At 44.9% G+C, this 27,147-nt stretch overlaps 1 protein-coding gene across 3 annotated transcripts in view; it reads right to left on the bottom strand.

The window, feature by feature from the left end:
- The window catches only part of MTRR (5-methyltetrahydrofolate-homocysteine methyltransferase reductase), an 877,206-nt gene that overhangs the window by 193,657 nt on the left and 656,402 nt on the right, over positions 1 to 27,147 (bottom strand). For all 3 annotated transcript variants that reach the window (XM_044292703.1, XM_044292705.1, XM_044292704.1), the window contains one exon: positions 16,817 to 17,009. In XM_044292703.1, coding sequence (XP_044148638.1) covers positions 16,817 to 17,009 — 193 coding nt within the window. The remainder of the gene's footprint in view (positions 1 to 16,816; positions 17,010 to 27,147) is intronic.

A 27,147-nucleotide genomic window follows, 5' to 3' on the forward strand; every position in this document is an offset into this window, starting at 1 on the left:
TAGGGCCCATTCACACACAGCTGCTGCAAACCTCTCCTTTCACCTGGGACAAAGTGCATAATGCACTTCACCACATCTTTGGGCGATTTGCGCTTTGCACATTGTCCCATGGGGAAGGAGAGGTTTGTCCTATAAAGGTAAAAAAACAAAAAACACACCAGGAAGCAAAAAAGTTAACGTTCAGTTCCAAAAGTAAAATAAAGTTTATATGTTCTGTTCAAAGGTTTTATACAGTTAATAAAACGTATTGCGTTGCGGCCTGTTTTTTTCTTTTTTTTTTTTACCTTCCAGGTGGACCAACCGATCGACTAGCTGCAGCACTGATGTGCATTCTGACAGAAGCATTGCGCTGCTGTCAGATTACACAAAAGTCTGTGTAAGCGGCGCTGCAAGATGAGATTTCTCCTCTGCAGTAAAAGATACGTTTGCCGAGGCATATGAGCTGAGGAGGCGGCGGTGTTCATATGCTTTGGCAAACACTTTGTATATAAAAAATAAATAAAAAAATCCCGGCAATGATTTATTCATCCACATCGATTGATGTGAATGGAGAAATTGGTTTTGCCAGGGCATACGAGCTAAGTGGGTATGGATGTTGGGCGGAGCTCCTATGTCCTGGCAGACGCCTTTCCCCTCCTTTTTTTTGGGGCAGAGATTTTTTCATCCACATTGATTGATGTGAATGAAGAAATCTGTTTCGTTCATTTTTTCTTTCAGCCCAGAGGCTGAACGGAGAAAAGAAAATCTCATTACCTGTATGCTCAATATAAGGAGAATAGCAGAAACTCCAAATGCTGGCCATACATGTAATGATTGCGGAGACCCTCAAATGCCAGGGCAGTACAAACACCCCACAAATAACACCATTTTGGAAAGAAGACACCGCAAGGTATTCGCTGAGGGGCATATTGAGTCCATGAAAGATTGAAATATTTGGCCCAAGTTAGCGGAAAGTGAGACTTTGTGAGAAAAAAATAAATAAAATCAATTTCTGCTAACTTATGCCAAAAAAATAAATAACTTTTATGAACTCGCCATGCACCTCATTGAATACCTTGGGGTGTCTTCTTTCTAAAATGGTGTCACATGTGGGGTATTTATACTGGCTTTTTAGGGGCCCTAAAGCGTGAGAACAAGTCTGGGATCCAAATGTCTAAAAATGCCCTCCTAAAAGGAATTTGGGCACCTTTGCGCATCTAGGCTGCAAAAAAGTGTCACACATGTGGTATCACCGTACTCAGGAGAAGTTAGGGAATGTGTTTTGGGGTGTCATTTTACATATACCCATGCTGGGTGAGATAAATATCTTGGTCAAATGCCACCTTTGTATAAAACAAATGGGAAAAGTTGTCTTTTGCCAAGATATTTCTCTCACCCAGCATGGGTATATGTAAAATAACACCCCAAAACACATTCCCCAACTTCTCCTGAGTACGGCGATACCACATGTGTGACACTTTTTTGCAGCCTAGGTGGGCAAATGGGCCCATATTCCAAAGAGCACCTTTCGGATTTCACAGGGCTTTTACAGATTTTGATTTCAAACTACTTCTCACGTATCTGGGCCCCTAAAATGCCAGGGCAGTATAACTACCCCACAAGTGACCCCATTTTGGAAAGAAGACACTGGGTGAGATAAATATCTTGGTCAAGTGCCAACTTTGTATAACAAAAATGGGAAAAGTTGTCTTTTGCCGAGATATTTCTCTCACCCAGCATGGGTATATGTAAAATGACACCTCAAAACACATTCCCCAACTTTGGATTTCACAGGCCATTTTTTTACAGATTTTGATTTCAAACTACTTTGCATGCATTTGGGCCCCTAAAATGCCAGGGCAGTATAACTACCCCACAAGTGACCCCATTTTGGAAAGAACACACACCAAGGTATTTCATGATGGGCATAGTGAGTTCATGGAAGGTTTTATTTTTTGTCACAAGTTAGTGGAATATGAGACTTTGTAAGGAAAAAAAAATCATAATTTTCCGCTAACTTGTGACAAAAAATAAAAAGTTCTATGAACTCACTATGCCCATCAGCGAATACCTTAGGGTGTCTACTTTCCGAAATGGAGTCATTTGTGGGGTTTTTCCACTGTCTGGGCATTATAGAACCTCAGGAAACATGACAGGTGCTCAGAAAGTCAGAGCTGCTTCAAAAAGCGGAAATTCACATTTTTGTACCATAGTTTGTAAACGCTAGAACTTTTAACTAAACCATTTTTTTTTTACCCAAATATTGTTTTTTATCACAGACATGTGATCTAGCGAAAAATTTATATATGGATGTTGTTTTTTTTTAAAAAAATTACAACTGAAAGTGAAAAATGTCATTTTGTGGCAAAATTTAGTTAAATTTCGATTAATAACAAAAAAGTAAAAATGTCAGCAGCAATGAAATACCACCGAATGAAATCTCTATTAGTGAGAAGAAAAGGAGGTAAAATTCATTTGGGTGGTAAGTTGCATGACCGAGCAATAAACTGTGAAAGTAGTGTAGTGCAGAAGTGTAAAAAGTGGCCTGGTCATTAAGGGTGTTTCAGCTAGGGGGGCTGAAGTGGTTAAGCACCAGTTCAGTTCTGAAGTCACTTTTTGGGGCTTACATAATTTAAACAATGCATAAATGACCCCATTTTAGAAATGACACCTCTCAAACTATTCAAAACTTGTTTTAGAAATGTTAACCCTTTAGGTATTCCACAGGCATTAAAGCAAAATAGAGGTGAAATTTCAAAATGTAACTTTTTTTGCATATTTTCAATTTTATTCAATTTTTTTTCCTGCATCACATCAAGGGTTAACAATAAAACAAACCTCAATATTTATTAACTTGATTTTGCAGTTTGCAGAAACACCCCAAATGTGGTTGTATACCGCTGTTTGGGTACAAGACAGGGCACAAAGCAGGGCAGGGAATGCATATGGTTTTTGGAGGGCAGATTTTGCTGGAATGGTCTTTGGGCACCATTTTGCATTTGTAGTGGCCCTGAGGTAACCGCACAGTAAAAAAAAAAAAAAAAAGTGACCACAGTAAACTACACCACCCAAGGAATTTTTAAGGGGTGTAGTGAGCACTTCCTTCAACAGCCGTTTCATAGAATTTTCAAATACTTGGGTGTGAAAATGAAAATATTTTATTTTTTAACAAGAAAATGGTGCTTTAGGCCCACACTTTCTTTTTCACAAAAGATAACAGAAGAATATCTCCCCAAAATGCTACCCACTTTCTTCTGAATACAGTAACACCCCAATTGTGGTTGTAAACTATTATTTGTGGATACGCCAGGGCTCAGAAGGGAAGGAGCGGCATCTGGGTTTTCTTGCATGGAATTTTCTGTCATGGTTTTTAAGAGCAATAACTTGATAAGCTTATTTGTTGTTGAATGAGCTGCGTGAGGGTTTATTTTGTGCGAGACAAGCTGTAGTTTTTATTAGCACCATTTTAGGGTACATTTTGGATTTCTGGTTGCTTTTTATCTCATTTTTGGGAGATAAAGTCACAAAAAAAGCTGGTTGGTGACATTTTTCTAATTTCTTTTACATCATTCACTTGATGGGGTAGATCATATGATATTTATAGATCCAGTCATTTTTATTTTTTGGCTACAGTCTTGTGTGGGGGCTCATTTTTTGTGGGATGAGGTGACATTTTTATTGCTATCATTTTGGGCTACATACCATTTTTTTGTATGATTAACATTATGTTTTTTGTGAGGTGAGCTCACAATTTTTTTTTTTTTGGCGCAATGTTTACTTTTTTTTTTTTTATGGCGTTCACCTGATGGGGTAGATCATATGATATTATTATAGAGCTGGTCGTTGTGGATGCAGTGATACCAAATCCGTTTTTTCTTGTTTTTCTTCTATTTTTAATATTTTTAAATAGCGGATTTTGGGGAAAATTTTATTTTTAAATGTGAAAAGTTTGTTTTATTAAAAAAATTTCAAAACACTAAATTTTTTACTTTGTGTCCCCCCATAAGGTCATATAAGACCTCTGGGGGACATTTAACTTCATTATTATTATTATTTTACTATTGATTTCTCCTGTAACTGGGGCTGACATAGTAGCCAGAGTTACAGGGCAAATACCCCCTCCAGAGAGGCTGAAAGACCCGACAGCTCCTGTACTCTCCCGGTCCGGGCGGTCACATGACCACCGAGCCAGGACAGGAAGCGGCACCTTCTCCCTGGGGTGCCCTGCTGTCACTGACAGTGGGCCCCCCGCTCAGCAGCTGCATGAAGCGTGCAGCTGCGATATCTGAATAGACGTTCCAGAACCGACTGCCCAAGGACGTTTATAGTCAATGGGCGGTCGGGATGTGGTTGATATATTACAATAGGTGCTGCCCATTTTGGACTTCAGGACATCGCATTTGATTTTTCATCTCTGCATTTCAAAAGCTGCAACTATTTTATTTTTCCTTCAAACTAGCATGTATTGTATAATTTTAACACCTTAAGGACCTTGCCATTTTTCACCTTAAGGACCAGGATGTTTTTTGGAAACTTGACATGTGTCACTCTATGTGGTGATAACTTCGGAATGCTTTTACTTATGCAAACCATTCTGAGACAGTTTTTTTGCGAAAATTTTTGTCTATATAATTCACGTTTATTTATAAAAAAAATCCCAAATTTACAGAAAATTTAGAAAAATGAGCAATTTTCTAAATTTGAAAATCTCTGCTTTTAAGGCAGATAGTGATACATCATAAGAGAGTTATTACCTTACATTCCGAATATGTCCACTTTCATGTTTGCATAATTTTTTTAATGTAATTTTCTTTTTTAGGATCTTAGAAGGCTTAGAATTTTAGAAGCAAATTTAAAAATGTTTAAGAAAATTTCCGAAACCCATTTTTTAAGGACCACTTCAGTTATGAAGTCACTTTGTGGGACTTACTAACTTTTTTTTTAACCCTATAGGCTTAAAGGAAAAAGGAGATGACATTTTAAAATTTAACTTTTTAGGCAAATTCTCCATTTTAATTCAATTTTTCCTTTAACACATCAAGGGTTAACAGCCAAATAAATCTCAATATTTATTACCCTGATTCTGCAGTTTACATAAACACCCCATATGTGGTGGTAAACTGCTGTACAGGAACATGGCAGGGCGCAGAAAGAAAGGAGTGCCCAATGGATTTTGGAGGGCGGATTTCACTGGAATAACTTTAAGTTGCCATATGACATTTAAAGACCCCCTGATGCCCCCAATAGTAGAAACTCCAAAAAAGTGACCCTATTTCAGAAATTATAGGTTAAGGTGACACTTTTATTGGTACTATTTTGTGGTAGATATGACTTTTAATTGCTCTATATTACACTTTTTGTAAGGCAAGGTAACCAAAAAATGGCTGTTCTGGCACATTTTTTTTTGTTTTGTTTTTTAACAGTGTTCATCTGACAGGTTAGATCATGTGATAATTTTTTAGAGCATGTTGTTATGGAGATGACGATATCAGATATGTTATTTTTTTTTTTCAGTTTTACATGATAAAGCATTTTTGAAAAAAAATATAATCATGTTTTCATGTCTCCATTTTCAGAAAGCCAAACCTTTTTTATTTTTTGGGCAATTGTCTAAGTTAGGAGACAATTTTTTTTGTGGAATGAGATCACGGTTTGATTGGTAATATTTTGGGGTACATACTACTTTTTGATCACTTGGTATTACACTTTTTGTGATGTATGGTGATAGAAAATTGCTTTTTTGGCAGTTTTTATTTATTTAATTTTTCCGGTGTACACCAGACAGGTTAGTTCATGTGATATTTTTTTAGAACAGGTCATTACGGAGGTGGTGATACCAAATATGTTAGTTTTTTTAAATTACATTTTGGTTTTAAATAATAAAAGCATTTTTTTTAAATGATGTTTTTATGTCTCTATTTTCTGAAAGCCATATCTTTTATATTTTTGGGCCGATTGTCTTATGTAGGGACTACTTTTTTGCGGGATGAGATGACGGTTTGATTGGCATTATTTTTGGGTATATATGCCTTTTTTATCGCTTGGTATTACACTTTTTGTGATGAAAGGTCATAGAAAATGTCTTTTTTTAGAACAGTTTTTATTTATTTTTTACGGTGTTGACCAGACGGGGTGGATCATGGGATATTTTATAGCGCAGGTTGTTATGGACGCGGCGATACCTCATATGTGTGATATTTATTTTTTACAATTTTACATGCCTCTTTATGGGGAAGGGGATTTTTTTTATTAAAACGTTAATTTTTTATTGTTAAAAACACTTATTTCACTTTTATTTTTTTATTTTTTTTGTCCCACTATGGGACTTCAACATTTCAATACATCTGTATTGTGCTGTATTGAACTGTCAGTGCCTTATACTGTAAGACTGTATCCCTGGGGCTGGATCTCCTGGGCTTTCGTAGCTGGCAGTCCTGATGCCTTTCACTGCCATAGCAACCATCTGGTCCCCTGTTAAAGAGGTTCTTGAGGAATGATATTAAAAATATGTTAGCAACCTGTTCTAGAATGTGAGAAAGACTTGTTGCCTCCACTTGCAGAGCTGCCTCATTGCATCACATCATTATCAGCTGTTGTAGAGCAGTGTAATGAGGCCCCACCCCTAGATAGCTCTGCAAGTCGTGGCAAGCAATATATATATATATATATATATATGTGTGTGTGTATATATATATATATACAGTACAGACCAAAAGTTTGGACACACCTCAGTTTTCTTTATTTTCATGACTATAAAAATTGTAGATTCACACTGAAGGCATCAAAACTACGAATTAACTCATGTGGAATTATATACATAACAAAAACGTGTGAAACAACTGAAAATATGTCATATTCTTGGTTCTTCAAAGTAGCCACCTTTTGCTTTGATTACTGCTTTGCACACTCTTGGCATTCTCTTGATGAGCTTCAAGAGGTAGTCACCTGAAATGGTTTTCACTTCACAGGTGTGCCCCATCAGGTTTAATAAGTGGGATTGCTTGCCTTATAAATGGGGTTGGGACCATCAGTTGCATTGTGGAGAAGTCAGGTGGATACACAGCTGATAGTCCTATTGAATAGACTGTTCGAATTTGTATTATGGCAAGAAAAAAGCAGCTAAGTAAAGAAAAACGAGTGGCCATCATTACGTTAAGAAATGAAGGTCAGTCAGACCAAAAAATTGGGAAAACTGTGAAAGTATCCCCAAGTGCAGTCACAAAAACCATCAAGCGCTACAAAGAAACTGGCTCACATGCGGACCGCCCCAGGAAAGGAAGACCAAGAGTCACCTCTACTGCGGAGGATAAGTTCATCCGAGTCACCAGCCTCAGAAATCGCAGGTTAACAGCAGCTCAGATTAGAGACCAGGTCAATGCCACACAGAGTTCTAGCAGCAGACACATCTCTAGAACAACTGTTAAGAGGAGACTGTGTGAATCAGGCCTTCATGGTAGAATATCTGCTAGGAAACCACTGCTAAGGACAGGCAACAAGGAGAAGAGACTTGTTTGGGCTAAAGAACACAAGGAATGGACATTAGACCAGTGGAAATCTGTGCATTGGTCTGATGATTCCAAATTTGAGATCTTTGGTTCCAACCACCGTGTCTTTGTGCAACGCAGAAAAGGTGAACGGATGGACTCTACATGCCTGGTTCCACCGTGAAGCATGGAGAAGGAGGTGTGATGGTGTGTGGGTGCTTTGCTGGTGACACTGTTGGGGATTTATTCAAAATTGAAGGCATACGGAACCAGCATGGCTACCACAGCATCTTGCAGCTGCATGCTATTCCATCCGGTTTGCATTTAGTTGGACCATCATTTATTTTTCAACAGGACAATGACCCCAAACACACCTCCAGGCTGTGTAAGGGCTATTGGACCATGAAGGAGAGTGATGGTGTGCTGCGCCAGATGACCTGGCCTCCACAGTCACCGGACCTGAACCCAATTGAGATGGTTTGGGGTGAGCTGGACCGCAGAGTGAAGGCAAAAGGGCCAACAAGTGCTAAGCATCTCTGGGAACTCCTTCAAGACTGTTGGAAGACCATTTCAGGTGACTACCTCTTGAAGCTCATCAAGAGAATGCCAAGAGTGTGCAAAGCAGTAATCAAAGCAAAAGGTGGCTACTTTGAAGAACCTAGAATATGTCATATTTTCAGTTGTTTCACACTTTTTTGTTATGTATATAATTCCACATGTGTTAATTCATAGTTTTGATGCCTTCAGTGTGAATCTACAATTTTCATAGTCATGAAAATAAAGAAAACTCTTTGAATGAAAAGGTGCGTCCAAACTTTTGGTCTGTACTGTATGTGTGTATACGAAACTTGGGCAGCGTGCCTGCCTGGAACCTAAACCGGCTGGGGTGTGCCTGGAGCCGGGTATGAGAGTAGCCTAAAAGGGGGCAAAAATGACAACAATAGTTAAGGTGCAAGACTTTATTACCTTATAACACCAAAGACCGAAATGCCTGCGAAATCTCCACCTGCGGGTTAGGTATGTATCTGGCGAAGCAAGACGAGCGCCATCTCCCCATTTTCTGGATGACATGGGCGGGGACCCCCCGCCGGGAAGCCGCGGAGGCTGCACCAATGCGGAAGGAATGACCGGATATCGCTCCCGAGTCCAATCCTAAGCCAGCAGCCACCGTGCGGATGTGGCTGACGAATTGCGCCGTGGTGAGAGCTCCCTTCAGATGGGGTAGCAGAGGGCTGTGAGGTGGCACATCCCGGAGGGCTAGGATGAGCCGGTCAAATACCTGTATCGGGCACCATTCATTGCTAGTGGGAAAAACCTGGACCTCCACCGGGGGGGCCAGTTTGACTGTTTTTGGTGGTAATTATCTTCAGCGCGTAATGGTCAATAACCCTCACCAGCTGCTCTCTGTGTAGGCTGCACCATCCCGCCGTACCGCACGTGAACTCGCCCGGCCTAAGGAAGCCGTAAAATGCTAAGTACATGGCAGCTTTGATGACCAAGCTGGGAAAGGGCCCAAAAGGAGCACCATCCAGGGCTGAAGATAATTTCCGGAACATCTCCCCCGTGACGCCCTGCCTGCGGGACGGGGAATTGGACCCACCCTTCTGGACCCCCCGCAAGGTGGCCTTGACTGCAGGCGCAGAAAAAATGGACCCGCCCCCCGGGTTGCGGAGCATGGTGTGGTGTTGGACGCCCGCTAGGTACAACTTAATGGTGTTGTAGGAGAGGTGTAACTGGTGGTGGCAATGGGCGATGAAGGCCATTATGTAAGGAATGTCCGCCAGGCCAGCCTGCAGGTGCAGACGTGAAAACTCCTGGAAGGTTTTCAGGCCTGAAAGGTAGTTCCTGGCTGTGTTTGGGGCAAGGGACTGCTGCGCCAGGTCCCTTGCTGACGAGATGAGTATGCCTAGTCCATTGTCAGGGAACTGAAGGGCGGGGTGGGAAATCTGCGTGGCTCGGCCTCCTGCATGACCTGGAAGAAAAGTTCGAAATTAAATCTGGACTGCTATATTCCTCTCCCCCGGGATGTGGCTACAATACATGTGGAAGTTATGAGCCAAACCAGCTGGCGCAACAGTGCCATGATCTTGGGGGACTTGGCCCTGCCCTTGGCCAAGATGTCGACCAAGGCCTGGTTATCTGTCACAAACATCACCGGTAAGTTAGCCCAGAGGTGGCCCCATGCCTGAGCCGCTGCCACAATGGGGTACAATTCCAACAGAGAGGAGGTGCGGATGGATTCAGCCTCCTCTAAGATGGCACTGGGCCAACGATCCGCTAGCCACTGGGAACCCCAAATTGCAGCATAGCCGCAAGATGCAGCTGCGTCTGAAAAAATAGTCGGGCAGGAGGAAGACCAAGGTGATACGAAAAAGGAGACGCCATTCCATCGGGACAGGAACAACTCCCACATAGCCAGGTCCGCCATCTTGGATGATGCTGTCCTGTTCGGGTGCCGAGGGAAGAAGCTGAAGCAGCCCTGACACGAAGGTTCTCCCCTGGGGCATAATCCTGGAGGCAAAGTTGAGCCGCCCCAGAAGAGACTGCAACTCGACTCTAGTGAGGCATCCCGTGGCTGCCGCATGGGAAATGACCTCCCGACACTGAGCGAGTTTCTCCTCTGGTAGGCTGGCTTGCAACAGAACCGAATCCAGGACGATGCCCAAGAATGATATCCTCGTGGCCGGACCCTCAGTCTTAGACTCTGCGATCGGAACAGCCAGACTGGCAAACAATCCGAGGAGGACGGAGAGTATGCCGGACCCGCCCTGCGGATCCTCGACAACAAGAAAATCGTCGAGGTAGTGGATGACCGATCGGAGGCCCCCGTGATGGATCAGGATCCAATGTAGCGCCTTGGCCAGCTGGTCGAATAACCATGGGCTACTCTTGGATCCAAACGTGAGCCTGTTGGCGAAAAAATACTGGCCGGCCCACTCAATGCCGTAGAATTGCCATAACTGCGGCAGGATGGGAAGGAGTTTAAATGCATCCGCAATGTCAACTTTTGCCAGCCAAGCGCCCCTACCATGCGACAGGATGGCCTGGATGGCATCGTCCACTGAGGAATAACGCATGGAAAACTCCTCCGAGGGAATCAGAGAATTGAGGCTCGGAACACCGGACACATGAGGGGCGGACAGATCATAAATTAATCTTTTTTTATTGGTGTTCTTCTTTGCCACCAAGCCGATGGGGTTAATACGCCATGAGGAAAATGGGATGCGTGGGAACGGGCCTATGAGAAACCCCTTGGACACCTCCAACTGGAGCAACTCGCTAGTTGCTGGAGGGTCCAGGGTGGCGGACAGCAGATTCCTGCCCTCCCAGGGCACCTGTGGCAGAGCGATGAGCCCTGTGTGGAACCCCTGGCGGAAGCCTGCCAACAGGAACGCCACAAAGTCCTGATCGTGGTGATCGCGAAGGAGTGCCGCCAAGAGGTCCACGTTGATGTCTGCTAGTCAGGAACCTTTGGAAGACTTCTTTGGGCAGGCGGACCGTGGGTGGGCCCTGAAGCACAGGGAGCAGACGTGGAGTGATCTGCAGCTGGCATATGAGCACCCCCCTGAATTAAAGTTATTGCAGACCTGGCTCTTCCCCAGGTAGACAATAGGTCTGCCGAGCTTGTCTGTGGAGGGGTTGGATGGAAACGATCCGGAGGTCCCCGGGATGGCCCTGTCCTGAGACGGGTGCGCGGTATTGGGGCAACATTCAGAGGAGTGGAAAATCGACTGACATGTCGCACAGTTGGGAGCCCTGAAGCCAGCGAAGTGACGACAGAAAAGTTCGGTGTCAATCAAGGACCAGCTGGTGACATACTGGAACCGGGCCAGGGCTGCCGCCGCCTTGGCTGCAAAGGAACGGTGGTAGACATTGAAGGCCGACCCACCATACTTGTGCCCTAGGTCAGTGACTAGGTACAAATAGCTGTCCAGTTCCTCTCTTCTCTCTGGCTGTGCGGTGCAGACGATGTCCCTGAAGAGGCTGAAGGCCAGGACAAATTCCGGGATGGTCAACTTGCGGTTGAGCCGTGAATCCTTGGCCCGAAGGACCACCGACACATCGCCACAGTTGATGACCCGGTTCTCGGGAACATCTTGAGCGGCAATGAGGATTGATGCCAGGTTGACATCTTTCCCCACCAGGATGTCTCTCCTAAGGTTATCAGGAATGAAGTGAGAGGGGGACACCTGTGGAATGGGTCTTGGCGTACCTGTAGCCAGCCAGCCTGATGTAGATGGAGTCATCAGCGGAACGGGAGCCGGGGGTACAACGGGTGGCCAGGATTCGAGCTCCGAAACTCTTGCCCGAACGTCCGCTACCGAGTCCACCAGGGAATTCAGGGTCGCCTGCAGCTGCACCAGGGACAACTGGATGGCCGACGCCTCCAGTTGCACTGCCGCGGTGCTAGGGCTGGTCATGAGCAGTTTGTATAATTCTGCCTTTCTTGCGGTGGCCGGGTGTGGAATGCCCCCTCGGTTTAACTCTGCCAACAGTTTTGGGATGGTCCAGCTCCGAAGGGATGAGAGACCCGATTGACTTGACACGATCGAGCCGGAGATGGAAGGGCCATCCTCCATATCCGAGGCTCGAGACATGGCAGAGCAGCTAAAAAATACAAGGCATGACAAAATAAAGGGAGAAAAGGAGAAAAAAAAGAAGAGGGTGACGACGTACTTGGAGATTAGATTGGTGCACGACAGAGAGACACGTACCGGTAACTGAATTCACGAGACGGTTCAGACGAACCTGGCCTAACCGAACAGACGAAGACAATTAACGTGTGGTTATGATTTTACTGGGACCGAGGTGGTGCCAGTGCGAACTTACCTGAACAGGACCGAAAAGGAACGGAGAACTGGGAACAAACTCCTGTAAATAAAGCAACAGGCAAAACATTTGAAAGTGCAGAGGCCATGGGTGTCCACCAACCTGCGGAACCAGGCGAACTGGCCAGGCTGGGGCTTACCCTAAGGCCAAGCGACCATCCGAGCGCATCGGATCAGACACCTGACCGAAGAGAGCCGCCTGAGCGAACCAGGCGGTTTGACAGGAGAGAAGGCGCATAGCCCTGAAATAGAGGCTGCGCGTAGCAGCGGCCTGCGAAGGCCAGTGGTAACCCATGAACCTCGGATTTACGGAAAGCAAGAATGCCCAGGGGAGAAGCCGAAGATGGCCGCTTAGGGAGACCTGAAGCCGAAGGACAGGTGCATGAACCCGTGTGAAAGACAAGAAACGTGAAGACCTGGGCGTACCAGGAGTGAGCCGAGCCCTGGGCGTACCAGGGAAGGAGGGGGCGCCACCAACCATGACCGGACACCCGACTGTGACCGGCAGACAAAGACTTGGCGACATGACAAAAACATGATGGCCTGGGCGAACCAGGAAGACCAGACCCCTCGGACGTGACCCGATGCCCGAAGTGGGAAGGAGCCAGACCGGTCCTACGTGGACACCCGAATTTTTTTTTTTTTGGGGGCTTGATTAAAACTAATATCATATTTAAATGAAATGTTATTTTTATTTTTTTTGACTATATGGCGGGTTTCTTGTAAATACCTTTTTTTTTTTTTGACTATATGGCGGGTTTTCCTGTAAATACCGTATAAATTTTTATTTTATTTTTTTTGCGGACTATATGGCGGGTTTTCCAGAACGTACCTTTAATTTCATTCCCTCCCCCTTTTTTTTTTTTTTTTACACTATGTGGTGCTTTATTTAATAATTAATTTATTTCTTGACACTTCTTCTCTCCTCTCCCCGTCTGGCCTGGCTGCCCGCGAGCCCGCGCCCAGCGTGGAACGCAAGCTCACATCGCAGCCAGGGAGACGGGGCAGGGGTGGGTGACGTCATTTGTGGGCGCCGGAAGAGGAGTGCGTTCCAGCCTGGAACGCACGCCCATGTGCACCGGCTGCTACGCCGGACCCGAGGTGCAGCTGCTTTGGAAGACAAAAAAAACGTCCCCCCATCTCCCCCGACAATCGGGGAGACTCTGTTGGGCCGGTTGGTCCATGCTGCCGCCGGAAGCTATTGGAGCGGCGAGGTCCGGCACCCGGAAGTGCGTGCGCTCCACCCTGGAACGCATGCCTCCGTGTGCCGTGTCGGGAACGAGGAGAGCCGGCCAGACCTGTGAGAGCCCCCCCCCCTCCCGGCATGGGCGAGCCGGACCGGCTGCCGGGTACGTCCCCTGACGCCATACGCCAGGAACACAGGGAGACGAGCGGAGGGGGGGGGGGGAGCCGAAAGCCCGTGCGCTCCACGCTAGAATGCACCGGCAGCATGAGGCGGAGGGAGGGTGCCAGACCGCCGCAGCTCTTGCCCTGCGAAAGAGCCCCCCTACTTACCACCAGGAGACACAAACTCAGCAAGAGGCGACCGTAGGTACAAGAAAACACACGAACACTAGCCAGTGAATCACCAAGAACCGGAACGCCCACTGTGATGAGGTAAGTGGGGGTTTAAAAAGGCTCAAGCCCCTCCCACAAATGCAGGCTGAACCTCAGCCTTACCAACACATACAGACGTGGACAAAATTGTTGGTACCCTTTGGTCAATGAAAGAAAAAGTCACAATGGTCACAGAAATAACTTTAATCTGACAAAAGTAATAATAAATTAAAATTCTATAAATGTTAACCAATGAAAGTCAGACATTGTTTTTCAACCATGCTTCAACAGAATTATGTAAAAAAATAAACTCATGAAACAGGCATGGACAAAAATGATGGTACCCCTAGAAAACACAGAACATAATGTGACCAAAGGGACATGTTAATTCAAGGTGTGTCCACTAATTAGCATCACAGGTGTCTACAACCTTGTAATCAGCCATTGGGCCTATATATGGCTCCAGGTAATCACTGTGTTGTTTGGTGATATGGTGTGTACCACACTCGACATGGACCAGAGGAAGCAAAGGAAAGAGCTGTCTCAAGAGATCAGAAAGAAAATTATAGACAAGCATGTTAAAGGTAAAGGCTATAAGACCATCTCCAAGCAACTAGATGTTCCTGTGAGTACAGTTGCACATATTATTCATAAGTTTAAGATCCATGGGACTGTAGCCAACCTCCCTCGACGTGGCCGCAGGAGGAAAATTGATGACAAATCTAAGAGACGGATAATCCGAATGGTAACAAAAGAGCCTAGAAAGACTTCTAAAGAGATTCAAGGTGAACTTCATGCTCAAGGAACATCAGTGTCAGATCGCACCATCCGTCGTTGTTTGAGCCAAAGTGGACTACATGGGAGACGACCAAGGAGGACACCATTGTTGAAAACGAATCATAAAAAAGCAAGACTGGAATATGCCAAACTACATGTTGACAAGCCACAAAGCTTCTGGGAGAATGTCCTGTGGACAGATGAGACAAAAATCGAAGTTTTTGCCAAGGCACATCAGCTGTATGTTCACAGACGAAAAAATGAAGCATATCAAGAAAAGAACACTGTCCCTACTGTGAAACATGGAGGAGGCTCTGTTATGTTCTGGGGCTGCTTTGCTGCGTCTGGCACAGGGTGTCTTGAATCTGTGCAGGGTACAATGAAATCTCAAGACTATCAAGGAATTCTAGAGAGAAATGTACTAGCCAGTGTCAGAAAGCTTGGTCTCAGTCGCAGGTCATGGGTCTTGCAACAGGACAATGACCCAAAACACACCGCTAAAAACACCCAAGAATGGCTAAGAGGAAAAAATTGGACTATTCTAAAGTGGCCTTCTATGAGCCCTGACCTCAATCTTATTGAGCATCTTTGGAAGGAGCTGAAACATGCAGTCTGGAAAAGGCACCCTTCAAACCGGACACAACTGGAGCAGTTTGCTCATGAGGAGTGGGCCAAAATACCTGCTGAGAGGTGCAGATGTCTCATTGACAGTTACAGGAAGCGTTTGATTGCAGTGATTGCCTCAAAAGGTTGCGCAACAAAATATTAAGTTAGGGGTACCATCATTTTTGTCCATGCCTGTTTCATGAGTTTATTTTTTTACATAATTCTGTTGAAGCATGGTTGAAAAACAATGTCTGACTTTCATTGGTTAACATTTATAGAATTTTAATTTATTATTACTTTTGTCAGATTAAAGTTATTTCTGTGACCATTGTGACTTTTTCTTTCATTGACCAAAGGGTACCAACAATTTTGTCCACGTCTGTATATATATATATATATAGGCTTGACAGGTGAATTTCATCTAGACGCTAGATCTAATCTAATTATAACTAGCTTCACCTATTGTATCACTTCTTAGGCTAGGGCTTCACAACATTTCATGCATATGTACGCCATGCTACAACTGTGACGTGACAGTTGCAAAAAAATCTAAACATGTTGCAAGTCCCATGTTGCGATTCACCCTGGTGCTTCATTTACTCCATTGACTTCAATAACCAAGAATATTCAAGGGGCAAACCCAATAAGTATAACAGAGTGCAAGCCACGGTATTAGTAAAAGACCAAGCTAAGAAAAAAGAACTACCGCAAACAAGGCTGCACCTCTTATATAAAAGTAGTAATGTATTCAAAGAACACAAAATCCCCTAAAAGTTAAAATCATTGTATACAATTTATATCATTGTGCGTGGACTTCAAATATGTCCACCACACATACCTGCAACACAAGTTCCAAATGGGAACACACATAAGCCGCCAGACAAAATGCACAGTGGGTGAATAAGGCATCAAGTAATACACAATACTTATCAATTGCACAAGACGCTGTACACAGCAATCGGGGTCCAATGAAGACCCCCAGACTTGCCTTCTGTGCATGCATATTAGGCTGTGACAGAGGCATGGCCTATTAAGTTGCCTTTCAGTATCCTACTGGTAGCATAATATACTGTAGTATGCTACATAAGTAGTACAGTGTATTATGGATGTATTAAGTTAATCAATGAGTTATGTGTACCCTAAAATTAGAAACTACAATTTGTCCCACAAAAAACAAGCCCTCTTAGGCTATATCAATGGCAAAATAAAAAAAGTTATAACTTTTTTAATATGATGAAAATTTTTAAAAAGTACTTGGTCACTAAGATGTAAATCGGGTTGGTCACTCAGGATTTTAATAAGTTATCACACTACAGATAAATAATAAAGTAAGGCCTCATGCCATGCATTGGGGTCCGCAAATACACAGGCACCGCCTGTGCGGTTGCCGCTGACGGATGCAGACCCATTCAACTAGATCTGTGATCTGTCCCACTGCAAAAAAATGGAACATGTTCTATATTTCTTTTTTTGCGGTGTGCAAACGGCCGGTCCCGCTGAGTGCAGGCTGCAATACGGGCACAGTCAGGCAACGGCTGTGTGCATGAAGCCTAACAATGAGTCAAAGATCCCTGGTTGTTATACCTTGGGTTCTGCGGTGAACAGGTTTATATTGCCAGTGACAGCGATTGCTTTAGATTCTTCAGCATTTCTCCTCACAAGTTCGGCAAGATAGCCAGTACACACGCCTTTCCTAGGCAACGTTCGTCCCAAGCAAGGTTCAAAGTTCACGATATTAAAAACAAAGCATAATTTTCCAGGATGAAATAAACTGGAGCTAGGGAATAAAGCAAATAATATAGTTAGCATACAAATGCTCATTCATTTTTCATCAAAACGTAATGTTGTGCACAAAATAAAAGTCGAAATAAGCAGAGGTCAAAATAAGTGTCTGCCCAAAGCAAAAATTCAAGATGTGTACAGTTCATACCTGCCACCTTCTGTATTTTTCAGACTATAAGGCACACTTTCCCCCCAAAAGTGGGGGGAAAACGGCAGTGCGTCTTATAGTCCGAATGCTAATGACCCACCCTTCCATTATGGAAGCGGTCATTAGCATGCAGGAGGCATGGGGAGTGGTAAAGAAAGTGCTGCGCTGGCTCTACTCACCTTCCCTGGTCTTCTTCTTGACTCCGCACTGCATTGTCATGACTGCGTACAATGTACGAAATGACCATGTGTGACGTCAGGTCACAATGCAGCACGGGCTGGAAGAAGAGAGGGGAGTGGTCAGTGTTGATTCCGCAGGGTTGGTAGCACTAACTGGAACAGGAAAGGCAAGTTTAATTTTTTTTATGTGAGGTCTGATGGGAGTCTGATCTGAGGCTGATGAAGGCTGGAGGGGTCTGATCTGAGGCCTCATGGAGCTTGGAGGTCTAATTTGTGGGTCTAATAAGGACTGGGGGGTCTTATCTGAGGTCTGATGAAAAATATATTTTTTCTCCTCTAAATCCTAGATGCGTATTGCAGTTCGATACATCTTATAGTCTGTAAAATGCAGTATTTCTATGTTAAACTGTATGATCATCATGTTTTAGATGTCAATTTAAATGTACAATTGGCCTGATTGACCAGATCACTGAGGCTGTCTTTCCAAGTTTAGGTTTTTTTATGTAGTTTTGTAAGGGCTCTTTCACATCTGCGTTATTGTCTTCCGGCATAGAGTTCCGTCGTCGGGGCTCTATGCCGGAAGAATCCTGATCAGTTTTTTCCTAATGCATTCTGAATGGAGTGAAATCCGTTCAGGATGCATCAGGATGTCTTCAGTTCCGGAACAGAACGTTTCTTGGCCGGAGAAAATACCGCTGCATGCTGCGCTTTTTGCTCCGTCCAAAAAAACTGAAGACTTGCCGCAAGACCGGATCCGGAATGAATGCCCATTGAAAGGCATTGATCCGGATCCGGCCTTAAGCTAAACGTCGTTATGGCGCATTGCCGGATCCGACGTTTAGCTTTTTTAGAGTGGTTACCATGGCTGCCCGGGACGCTAAAGTCCTGGCAGCCATGGTAAAGTGTAGCGGGGAGCGGGGGAGCAGCATACTCTCCATCCGTGCGGCTCCCGGGGTGCTCCAGAGTGACGTCAGGGCGCCCCAGGCGCATGGATGACGTGATCCATGCGCCTGGGGCGCTCTGACGTCACTCTGGAGCGCCCCGGGAGCCGCACGAATGGTAAGTATACCGCTCCCCCGCTCCTACTATGGCAACCAGGACTTTAATAGCGTCCTGGGTGCCATAGTAACACTGAAAGCATTTTGAAGACGGATCCGTCTTCAAATGCTTTCAGTACACTTGCGTTTTTCCGGATCCGGCGTGTAATTCCGGCAAGTGGAGAACACGCCGGATCCGGACAACGCAAGTGTGAAAGAGGCCTAAGACTGTAGTGGATATTTAAATTGAGTTTTTACTTTAGGGCTCATGCACACAAGGTATTAAACTCATGAGAGTTGTTAGTGATCGTCATGTGCCTCGGGTCTTGCACCATGGGGAGAGCTACATTTCTCATAGTCCTCTCTATGAGCTGAAATATACTTTAGCTTCCTCTCCTGCCTGCACTGATCATACAGGGGATAGCTACTAGCAGTGTCGGACTGGAGTGCCTAGGGCCCAGCAGTGGAATTGATTGTGGGGGCCCACCCTAGAGCTGGAGATATGACTTGTTAATTTTTTCAGTCGCATGCACATGAATGTGTGCCAAAATGCATACAAATACAGTATGCTAAACAGAACAGTATTGTGCACTGCACTATATCAAATTGTTTCTCATTACTTTCACATTAGCGATTTTTGTGGATCCGTCATGGATCTGCAAAAACGCTACCGTTACAATGATACAACCGCATGCATCCGTCATGAATGGATCCGGTTGTATTATGTCTTAGATAGCCATGACGGATCCGTCATGAAGACCACTGAAAAGGATCCGTTTTCTATTGTGTCAGAGAAAACTGATCCGTCCCCATTGACTTACATTGTGTGTCATGACGGATCCGTCTTGCTCCGCACCACATGGTGGACAGAAAAACTCTGCAGGCAGCGTTTTGGTGTCCGCCTCCAGAGCGGAATGGTGACTGAACGGAGGCAAACTGATGCATTTATGAGTGGATCATTTTCAATTCAGAATGCATTAGGGCAAAACTGATCCGTTTTGGACCGCTTCGGAGAGCCCATGACTCGGAAACAGAAATCTAAAATGCTAGTGTAACAGTAGTCTAAGTCAGTGTTTCCCAACCAGTGTGCCTCCAGCTGTTGCAAAACTACAACTCCCAGCATGCCCGCACAACCAAAGACTGTCCGGGCATGCTGGGAGTTGTAGTTTTGCAACAGCTGGAGGCACACTGGTTGGGAAACACTGGTCTAAGTAACTCATTTAGTTCATAACTGTGTCTGTTATTTACAGTCAGTAGTTTGGACAGCAGTCACACGTGGACATTCCATGTCCTAGATGAACCACCCAGTCCCCCAGCCAGTCAGCCTAAACAATATCCAAAGTGAAGGAAATGTTTTCGGGCATATTTAAAAGGATACGTTTATTGAAGTGATCGCAGTAGCACCACGGCCTCCTCACAGCTCACCAAGCACAGCGCCGTACATTGTATCTGAGCTGCGCCTAGGCCACTTGATAAATGAATATGATGTCACATGGCCTAGAAAAAGCACAAAAGGGTACAGCGCTCACAGGAGAGCCTTCTCACACAGTTGATCGTCAGTGATCCCAGGTATCAGACCCCCACCGATCAGATAGGGATGACCTATCCACAGGATAGAGGAAAAAAAGACAATGCAGCAGCACCCTGCAAATCAGATAAAGTACAATAAAGACAAAAATTATAGTGCTAATGCTACGCTTATTCATAAAGTTAGATGCTTGGCCAATGCATTTTGTACAAAACAATCTGAGCCTGTCTGCCGTACGTCAAGGCAATCTCTGTTAGACAGGTCCTAACACCAAATACTACCTGTTATGCGCCATAATGGCCACCATAAAGTTCAGGGAGTGTTGGATCCACATGCATGCTGGATCCACTCTGCTTTTTACCATTTTTTGTCTGCCCCATAGGTTGATTTTAATTAGTTCAGTATAAAGCTGTAGCCTGCTCTCACTACATTCATTGGAAGCCGTCTGGCACAAGGAAAGTGTTCTGCTTCACGTTATTGAACTGTTGTATAACACTAGTCAGGCAGCTTAACAATAATTCAGAAGTCAAGAAACGTGAGACATCAGATCTGTATGTATTCTTTTTTCTGAATAACTTTGTAAAACTATAATATAAACATAAACAAAACATGTGTCAATACATTAAACATAATACAGCAGCCTCACTCCATCAGTGAGAGTACTCACAGACAATTCCATCATAAGTCCAGGAATAGATCAAGAGCTCCTCTGCATGCAGCCTGCTAGATCTAGGAGCAGTCATAAAATGGAGGAAATACAGTTCCAGGTTAAAGGTTACTGCCTCTGACTCTGAGAAAAATACACTTCCTGTAAAGTGCTGGCAAAGTAGAAACTAACCTTGACCACTAGATGTCAGCACCATCAAACATAACATTTCAGTATAATCTTTACAGCACATAACATACATTTATTATGCACAAAATGGGCAGAACACTCCCTGTCTGGCATAATTATTATGTCACTACCCAAATAACTACTGCTATGCAGAAAAAAAAACATATAAACAGGAAATGTAATCCTAGCTAATCTGAAACTAAAAACTATAATGTCAGTTATAGGTCTTAGATGAATTTTGGAAGTCCCATTCTTTGCAATCTTGACTTCCACCTTCCTAACATTGCCATCCATGCTTGGTAGAGCATTGACAATAAGTCCTACAGGCCACTCGTTCCTACTCTCTTGGCTGTCCTTCAACAGAACATTTGGGCGATCATCAGTCCATTTCCTACAGCATTGTAGATTTGACAGATACTCTCTCTTCCATCTTTTTCCAAAAGGTGTCTGCCAAGCATTGTACTTGCTTCCATTGTTTACCATGAACATGTGCTGTACTTATGGTTCCGGATGGAGCAGACAAAGAGCTCACCTTTTGAGTCAACAACATTGCTGGGGTAAGGACCATAGGTGTATCCGGGTCTGAGGACACAGGAACTATAGGCCTGGCATTCATAATAGCTGTAACCTCTGCCATAAAGGTGCTTAAAGTCTCATGGGTCAAGTGAGCAGTTTTAGTTTGTAGCAACATAGCGTCCAAGATTCGCCTGGCAATACCTATAAGTCTCTCCCAGACACTACCCATGTGTGAAGAGTTTGGAGGATTAAAGACCCATGTACATCCTCTGTCTTGGAGAAAGTCTTGCAATTGTGATTCGCTGACACAAATGTTAAGTTCCTTGCAGGCCCCTACAAAGTTTGTTCCTCTGTCAGAACGGAGCAGTTTTGCTGGGCCACGAATTGAGAAGAATCTCCTCAAGGCATTAATAAAGCTTGATGTTGACATGGTTTCAATTAGCTCTATGTGTACAGCTCGGGTGGACAAACAAGTGAAAAGGACGGCCCATTGTTTACTGTCTGCGCTGCCTCCTCTAGAGCGGCGGGTTAAGACAGACCATGGACCAAATACAACTGAACCCACATTGGTGAAAGGTGGTTGAGTAATTACTCTGTCCACTGGTAGCTCTGCCATCTTTTGACTTTGTAATCTTCCTCGCAGCTTGTGACAGATAACACGTTTGCCACCAAGAATCCAGAAACCTGCAGATCTAATTGCACCCTCTGTGATGTGTCACCCTTCGTGAACTACTTGTTCATGATAGTACCTAACAAGCAGTGTCGCAATGTGGTGATTATAAGGTATAAGGACAAACGGTTTCTCTTCCAAGAGACAAACGTCCTACTCTCAACAACCCATTTTTGTCTAAAAAAGGGGCTAAGCTTCCTAAGACAGCTTTGTTTTGGGGATGCATTTTGTTTTTTATGCAATTTCCTTCTGGAAATGTTTGTTCTGAACAGAAGATATTATAATGGACTTTACCTGAGCAAGTTCTTCTAGATTGACCTGTTCATAGAAACTTCCCCACCTTCTGACCTGATTGCTGCTGGTTTCCCTCAGGAAGGTTTTAGCAACATGGATTAGTCTGGCTAGGGTCTTAACTAATATCTTCCAGCAAGAAAATCTATCAAAGCAATGTGAGTGAAGTGTGGCTTCAGAAACTTTGGTGCTGAAGCTTATAATTTTAAATCTGATTACAGGGTCAGCTTCAGGCTCTATGAGTGGAAAAACATTAGCAGTGTCTATATCCTCACAGTGTGGTTGGTATAGAAAGGATGGGCCTGAGAACCATATAGAGTTCTGAAGGCATGCTGCTTGAGTAGGCCTAGTGGCATAATCTGCAGGGTTTTGATCTGTAGATACATAGGACCACTGATCTGGGTGTCTAGACTGCCTGATTCTATTCATTCTGTTTGAGACATACAGATAGAACCTCCTAGTGGTGTTGCAAATTTACCCTAGGACAGTCTTGCTATCAGTGAAGTATTTCACAGCATCGAAATCTGTGTCTAGTTCATCTGTGATTAGCTCAGACATTTCGACTGCAAGTACAGCAGTACACAACTCTAAACGAGGAATAGTGTGGGCTGGTTTTAGGCTTAATTTGGACTTTCCCATGACAAATCCAACATGACACACATTTTCTGCATCAATTACTTTCAAGTAAGCTACTGCACCTATAGCTGTGGTGGATGCGTCTGAGAAAATGCATAGTTCTTTCGTGCAAGCTGATGATAGAGATACCGGCATATAGCATCTGTCTATCTTTAGGTGCTCTAACGCTTGCAAGGATTCTGTCCATTAAACCCACTCACTTAGTCTCTCTTGTGGAAGCAATGCATCCCATTCACTTTTCCCAGATGACAGTTCACAAACTAAGGCCTTACCTCTTATAGTAACAGGTGATACAAACCCTAGGGGATCACCAAGGCTATTTACGGTGGATAGAATGCCTCTACGTGTAAAAGGCTTTTCCTCTAAGGAAACTCTGAAAACAAAACTATAATTTTCTAGATCCCAACTTAGGCCTAGGCTTTTCTGCAAGGGAAGGGTGTCTGTACATAGGCAAAGATCTTTAAGGTCCTTAGCTCTGTCTGCTACAGGGAAGGCTTCCATTACTTTTTGGCTGTTGGAAGCAATTTTATGAAGACGCAGATTGGAATCTGCCAGCATTTGCTTTGCTTTAGGCCTCATGCACACGACAGTATTTTTTCACGGTCCGCAAAAACGGGGTCCGTAGGTCCGTGATCCGTGACCGTTTTTTCGTCCGTGGGTCTTCCTTGATTTTTGGAGGATCCACGGACATGAAAAAAAAGTTGTTTTGGTGTCCGCCTGGCCGTGCGGAGCCAAACGGATCCGTCCTGAATTACAATGCAAGTCAATGGGGACGGATCCGTTTGACGTTGACACAATATGGTACCATTTCAAACGGATCCGTCCCCATTGACTTTCAATGTAAAGTCTGGAGTCCCTTTTATACCATCTGATCAGAGTTTTCTCCAATCCGATGGTATATTTTAACTTGAAGCGTCCCCATCACCATGGGAACGCCTCTATGTTAGAATATACTGTCGGATATGAGTTAGATCGTGAAAACTCATTTCCGACAGTATATTCTAACACAGAGGCATTCCCATGGTGATGGGGACGCTTCTAGTTAGAATATACTACAAACTGTGTACATGACTGCCCCCTGCTGCCTGGCAGCACCCGATCTCTTACAGGGGGCCGTGATCAGCACAATTAACCCCTCAGGTGCCGCACCTGAAGGGGTTAATTGTACTATCATATCCCCCTGTAAGAGATCAGGGCTGCCAGGCAGCAGGGGGCAGACCCTCCCCCCCCTCCCCAGTTTGAATATCATTGGTGGCCAGTGCGCCCCCCCCCCCCTCCCTTCCTCTATTGTAATAATTCGTTGGTGGCACAGTGTGCACCCTCCCTCCCCCCCTCTCTACCTGTATTGTAATAATTATTCGTTGGTGGCACAGTGTGCGCCCCCCATCGGCCCCCCCTTCCTCCCTGTATTGTAATAATTATTTGTTGGTGGCACAGTGTGCGCCCACCATCGCCCCCCCTTCCTCCCTGTATTGTAGCAATTATTCATTGGTGGCACAGTGTGCGCCCCCCATCGGCCCCCCTCCCTCTATAGCATTAACAACATTGGTGGCCAGTGTGCGGGCTCCCATCTCAACCCCCCCCATCATTGGCTGGGGCTCCGATCGGTAACGATGGCAACCAGGACGCTACTGCAGCCCTGGTTGCCATGGTTACTTAGCAATAGTACAATAGTAAAAGATTCATACTTACCCGGGAGCTGCGATGTCTGTGTCCGGCCGGGAGCTCCACCTCACCTACTGGTAAGTGACAGCAATGCGCCGCACAGACCTGTCACTTACCAGTAGGAGGAGCTCCCGGCCGGACACAGACATCGCAGCTCCCAGGTAAGTATGAATTGTACTATTGCTAAGTAACCATGGCAACCAGGGCTGCAGTAGCGTCCTGATTGCCATGGTTACCGATCGGAGCCCCAGCGATTAAACTGGGACTCCGATCGGAACTCCGCTGCCACCAATGATCGGGGGGGGGGGGGGGTTGGGGGGTGCACACTGTGCCACCAACTAATAATTATTACAATTCAGGGAGGAAGGGGGGGGCGATGGGGGGCGCACACTGTGCCACCAACGAATAATTATTACAATACAGGGAGGAAGGGGGGGGGCGATGGGGGGCGCACATTGTGCCACCAACAAATTATTACAATACAGGGAGGTAGGGGGGGCGGGGGGGCGCACACTGTGCCACCAACGAATTATTACAATAGAGGGAGGAAGGGGGGGCTGCACTGGCCACCAATGATATTCAAACTGGGGAGGGGGGAGGGGTCTGCCCCCTGCTGCCTGGCAGCCCTGATCTCTTACAGGGGGATATGATCGTACAATTACCCCTTCAGGTGCCGCACCTGAAGGGGTTAATTGTGCTTATCACGGCCCCCTGTAAGAGATCGGGTGCTGCCAGGCAGCAGGGGGCAGTCTTGTACACAGTTTGTAGTGTATTCTAACTAGAAGCGTCCCCATCACCATGGGAACGCCTCTGTGTTAGAATATACTGTCGGATATGAGTTTTCACGAAGTGAAAACTTAGATCTGAAAAAGCTTTTATGCAGACGGATCTTTGGATCCATCTGTATGAAAGTAACCTACGGCCACGGATCACGGATACGGATGCCAATCTTGTGTGCATCCGTGTTCTTTCACGGACCCATTGACTTGAATGGGTCCGTGAACCGCTGTCCGTCAAAAAAATAGGACAGGTCTTATTTTTTTGACGGACAGGATACATGGATCACGGTCTCGGCTGCAAAACGGTGCATTTTCCGATTTTTCCACGGACCCATTGAAAGTCAATGGGTCCGCGAAAAGAAAAGGAAAACGGCACAACGGCCACGGATGCACACAACGGTCGTGTGCATGAGGCCTTACTGAGGATGGAGATTGCATCTTCAGGTGTGCTAGCAGAAGAGAGTCCATCATCTACATAGAAATGTCTCAATACAAAGTGTTTGGCTTCTTGTCCATAGCACTCTGCATTTTTCTGGGCCGCCTTTTGCATGCAGTATATAGCAAAGGCAGGAGAGGGGCTATTGCCAAATATGTGCACTTTCATTCTGTACTCAACAATTTCTTTGTCTATGTCATTGTCTTTGTACCAGAGAAAAGGTAGAAAGTCTCTGTGGTCTTCTCTGACAAGAAAGCAATAAAACATTTGTTGCACATCTGCTGTGAAAGCAACGGCTCTTTTCTGAAGAGCATGAGCACACCTAGTAAAGTATTGTTTAGGTCAGGGCCACTCAACAGTACGTCATTTAACATAGTACATAAGTAACATAGTACATAAGGCCGAAAAAAGACATTTGTCCATCCAGTTCAGCCTGTCATCCTGTCATCGGCCTGTCATTTAAAGACACTCCTTTATACTCTGTGCTGGAATCAAAAACTATTCTGATTTGGTTAGATTTGTGTGGATGGTAAACACCAAACATTGGTAGATACTAGTGTTCCTGTCTGTCTCAAGTGATCCTGCAACTTCAGCATGATCATTGTCTAGCATCCCCTTAATGAATTCAGTGAAATCTCTTTTCACTTCTGGCTTTCTCTGCAGTGTTTTGCTGAGTGAATGCAAACGCTTCATGGCTTGCTCCCTGTTACTAGGCAAAACACGTCTGGGTGTGCGAAAGGGGAGAGGAGCCACCCAACTGTGATTGTCATCTTGGTAAGCCTCTTTATCCATAATCTGCAAGAAGATCTGATCCTCTATAGAGAGGGCCTGTTTATCATCATCTTTAGTTTTCTAGAACACTGTAATCCCTAGATTGTCCGTCTCAATGTTGGAATTGAGTTCTTCTTTACCATATAGTGTAGAAGAGTCACAGTGTTGTGTTGACCTGCCAAAGATTTCCTTGACAATGAAGTTTTTGTGACAGGGACTGAGAAGGGATGTGCGTCCATTTGTTAACACAGACATCTTCAAAGTGCTAATGTTGTCAGGCTGGTGCACTGTCCCCAGGTAAACTTCTCCTACAATGACCCACACCAGGTCCAGTCTCTGTGCATAGGGGGCATTATAAGGTCCATTGATTTGCTGGCGTACCTTGTGTACCTGAAGGATATCTCTTCCAAGAAGTAGAAGGATAGAAACATCTGGCTCAACAGCTGGGATAAGGTGAGCAATTGAGCGGAGGTGAGGGTGGTGATGAGCTACTTCTGGAGATGGAATCTAAGTTTTGTCGTCAGGTATGATGCCAACTATTAGAGAAGGAAGTGGGAACTGTACTTTCTTATTAAAGGATTCAACGGTAAAGTCAGTAGCTCTTCTCCCTGTGGTTTCAATTGTCCCCGCACATGTCCTTAG

Source organism: Bufo gargarizans, chromosome 5 (genome assembly GCF_014858855.1).
Source record: "Bufo gargarizans isolate SCDJY-AF-19 chromosome 5, ASM1485885v1, whole genome shotgun sequence".
Taxonomy (NCBI): Eukaryota; Metazoa; Chordata; class Amphibia; order Anura; family Bufonidae; genus Bufo; species Bufo gargarizans.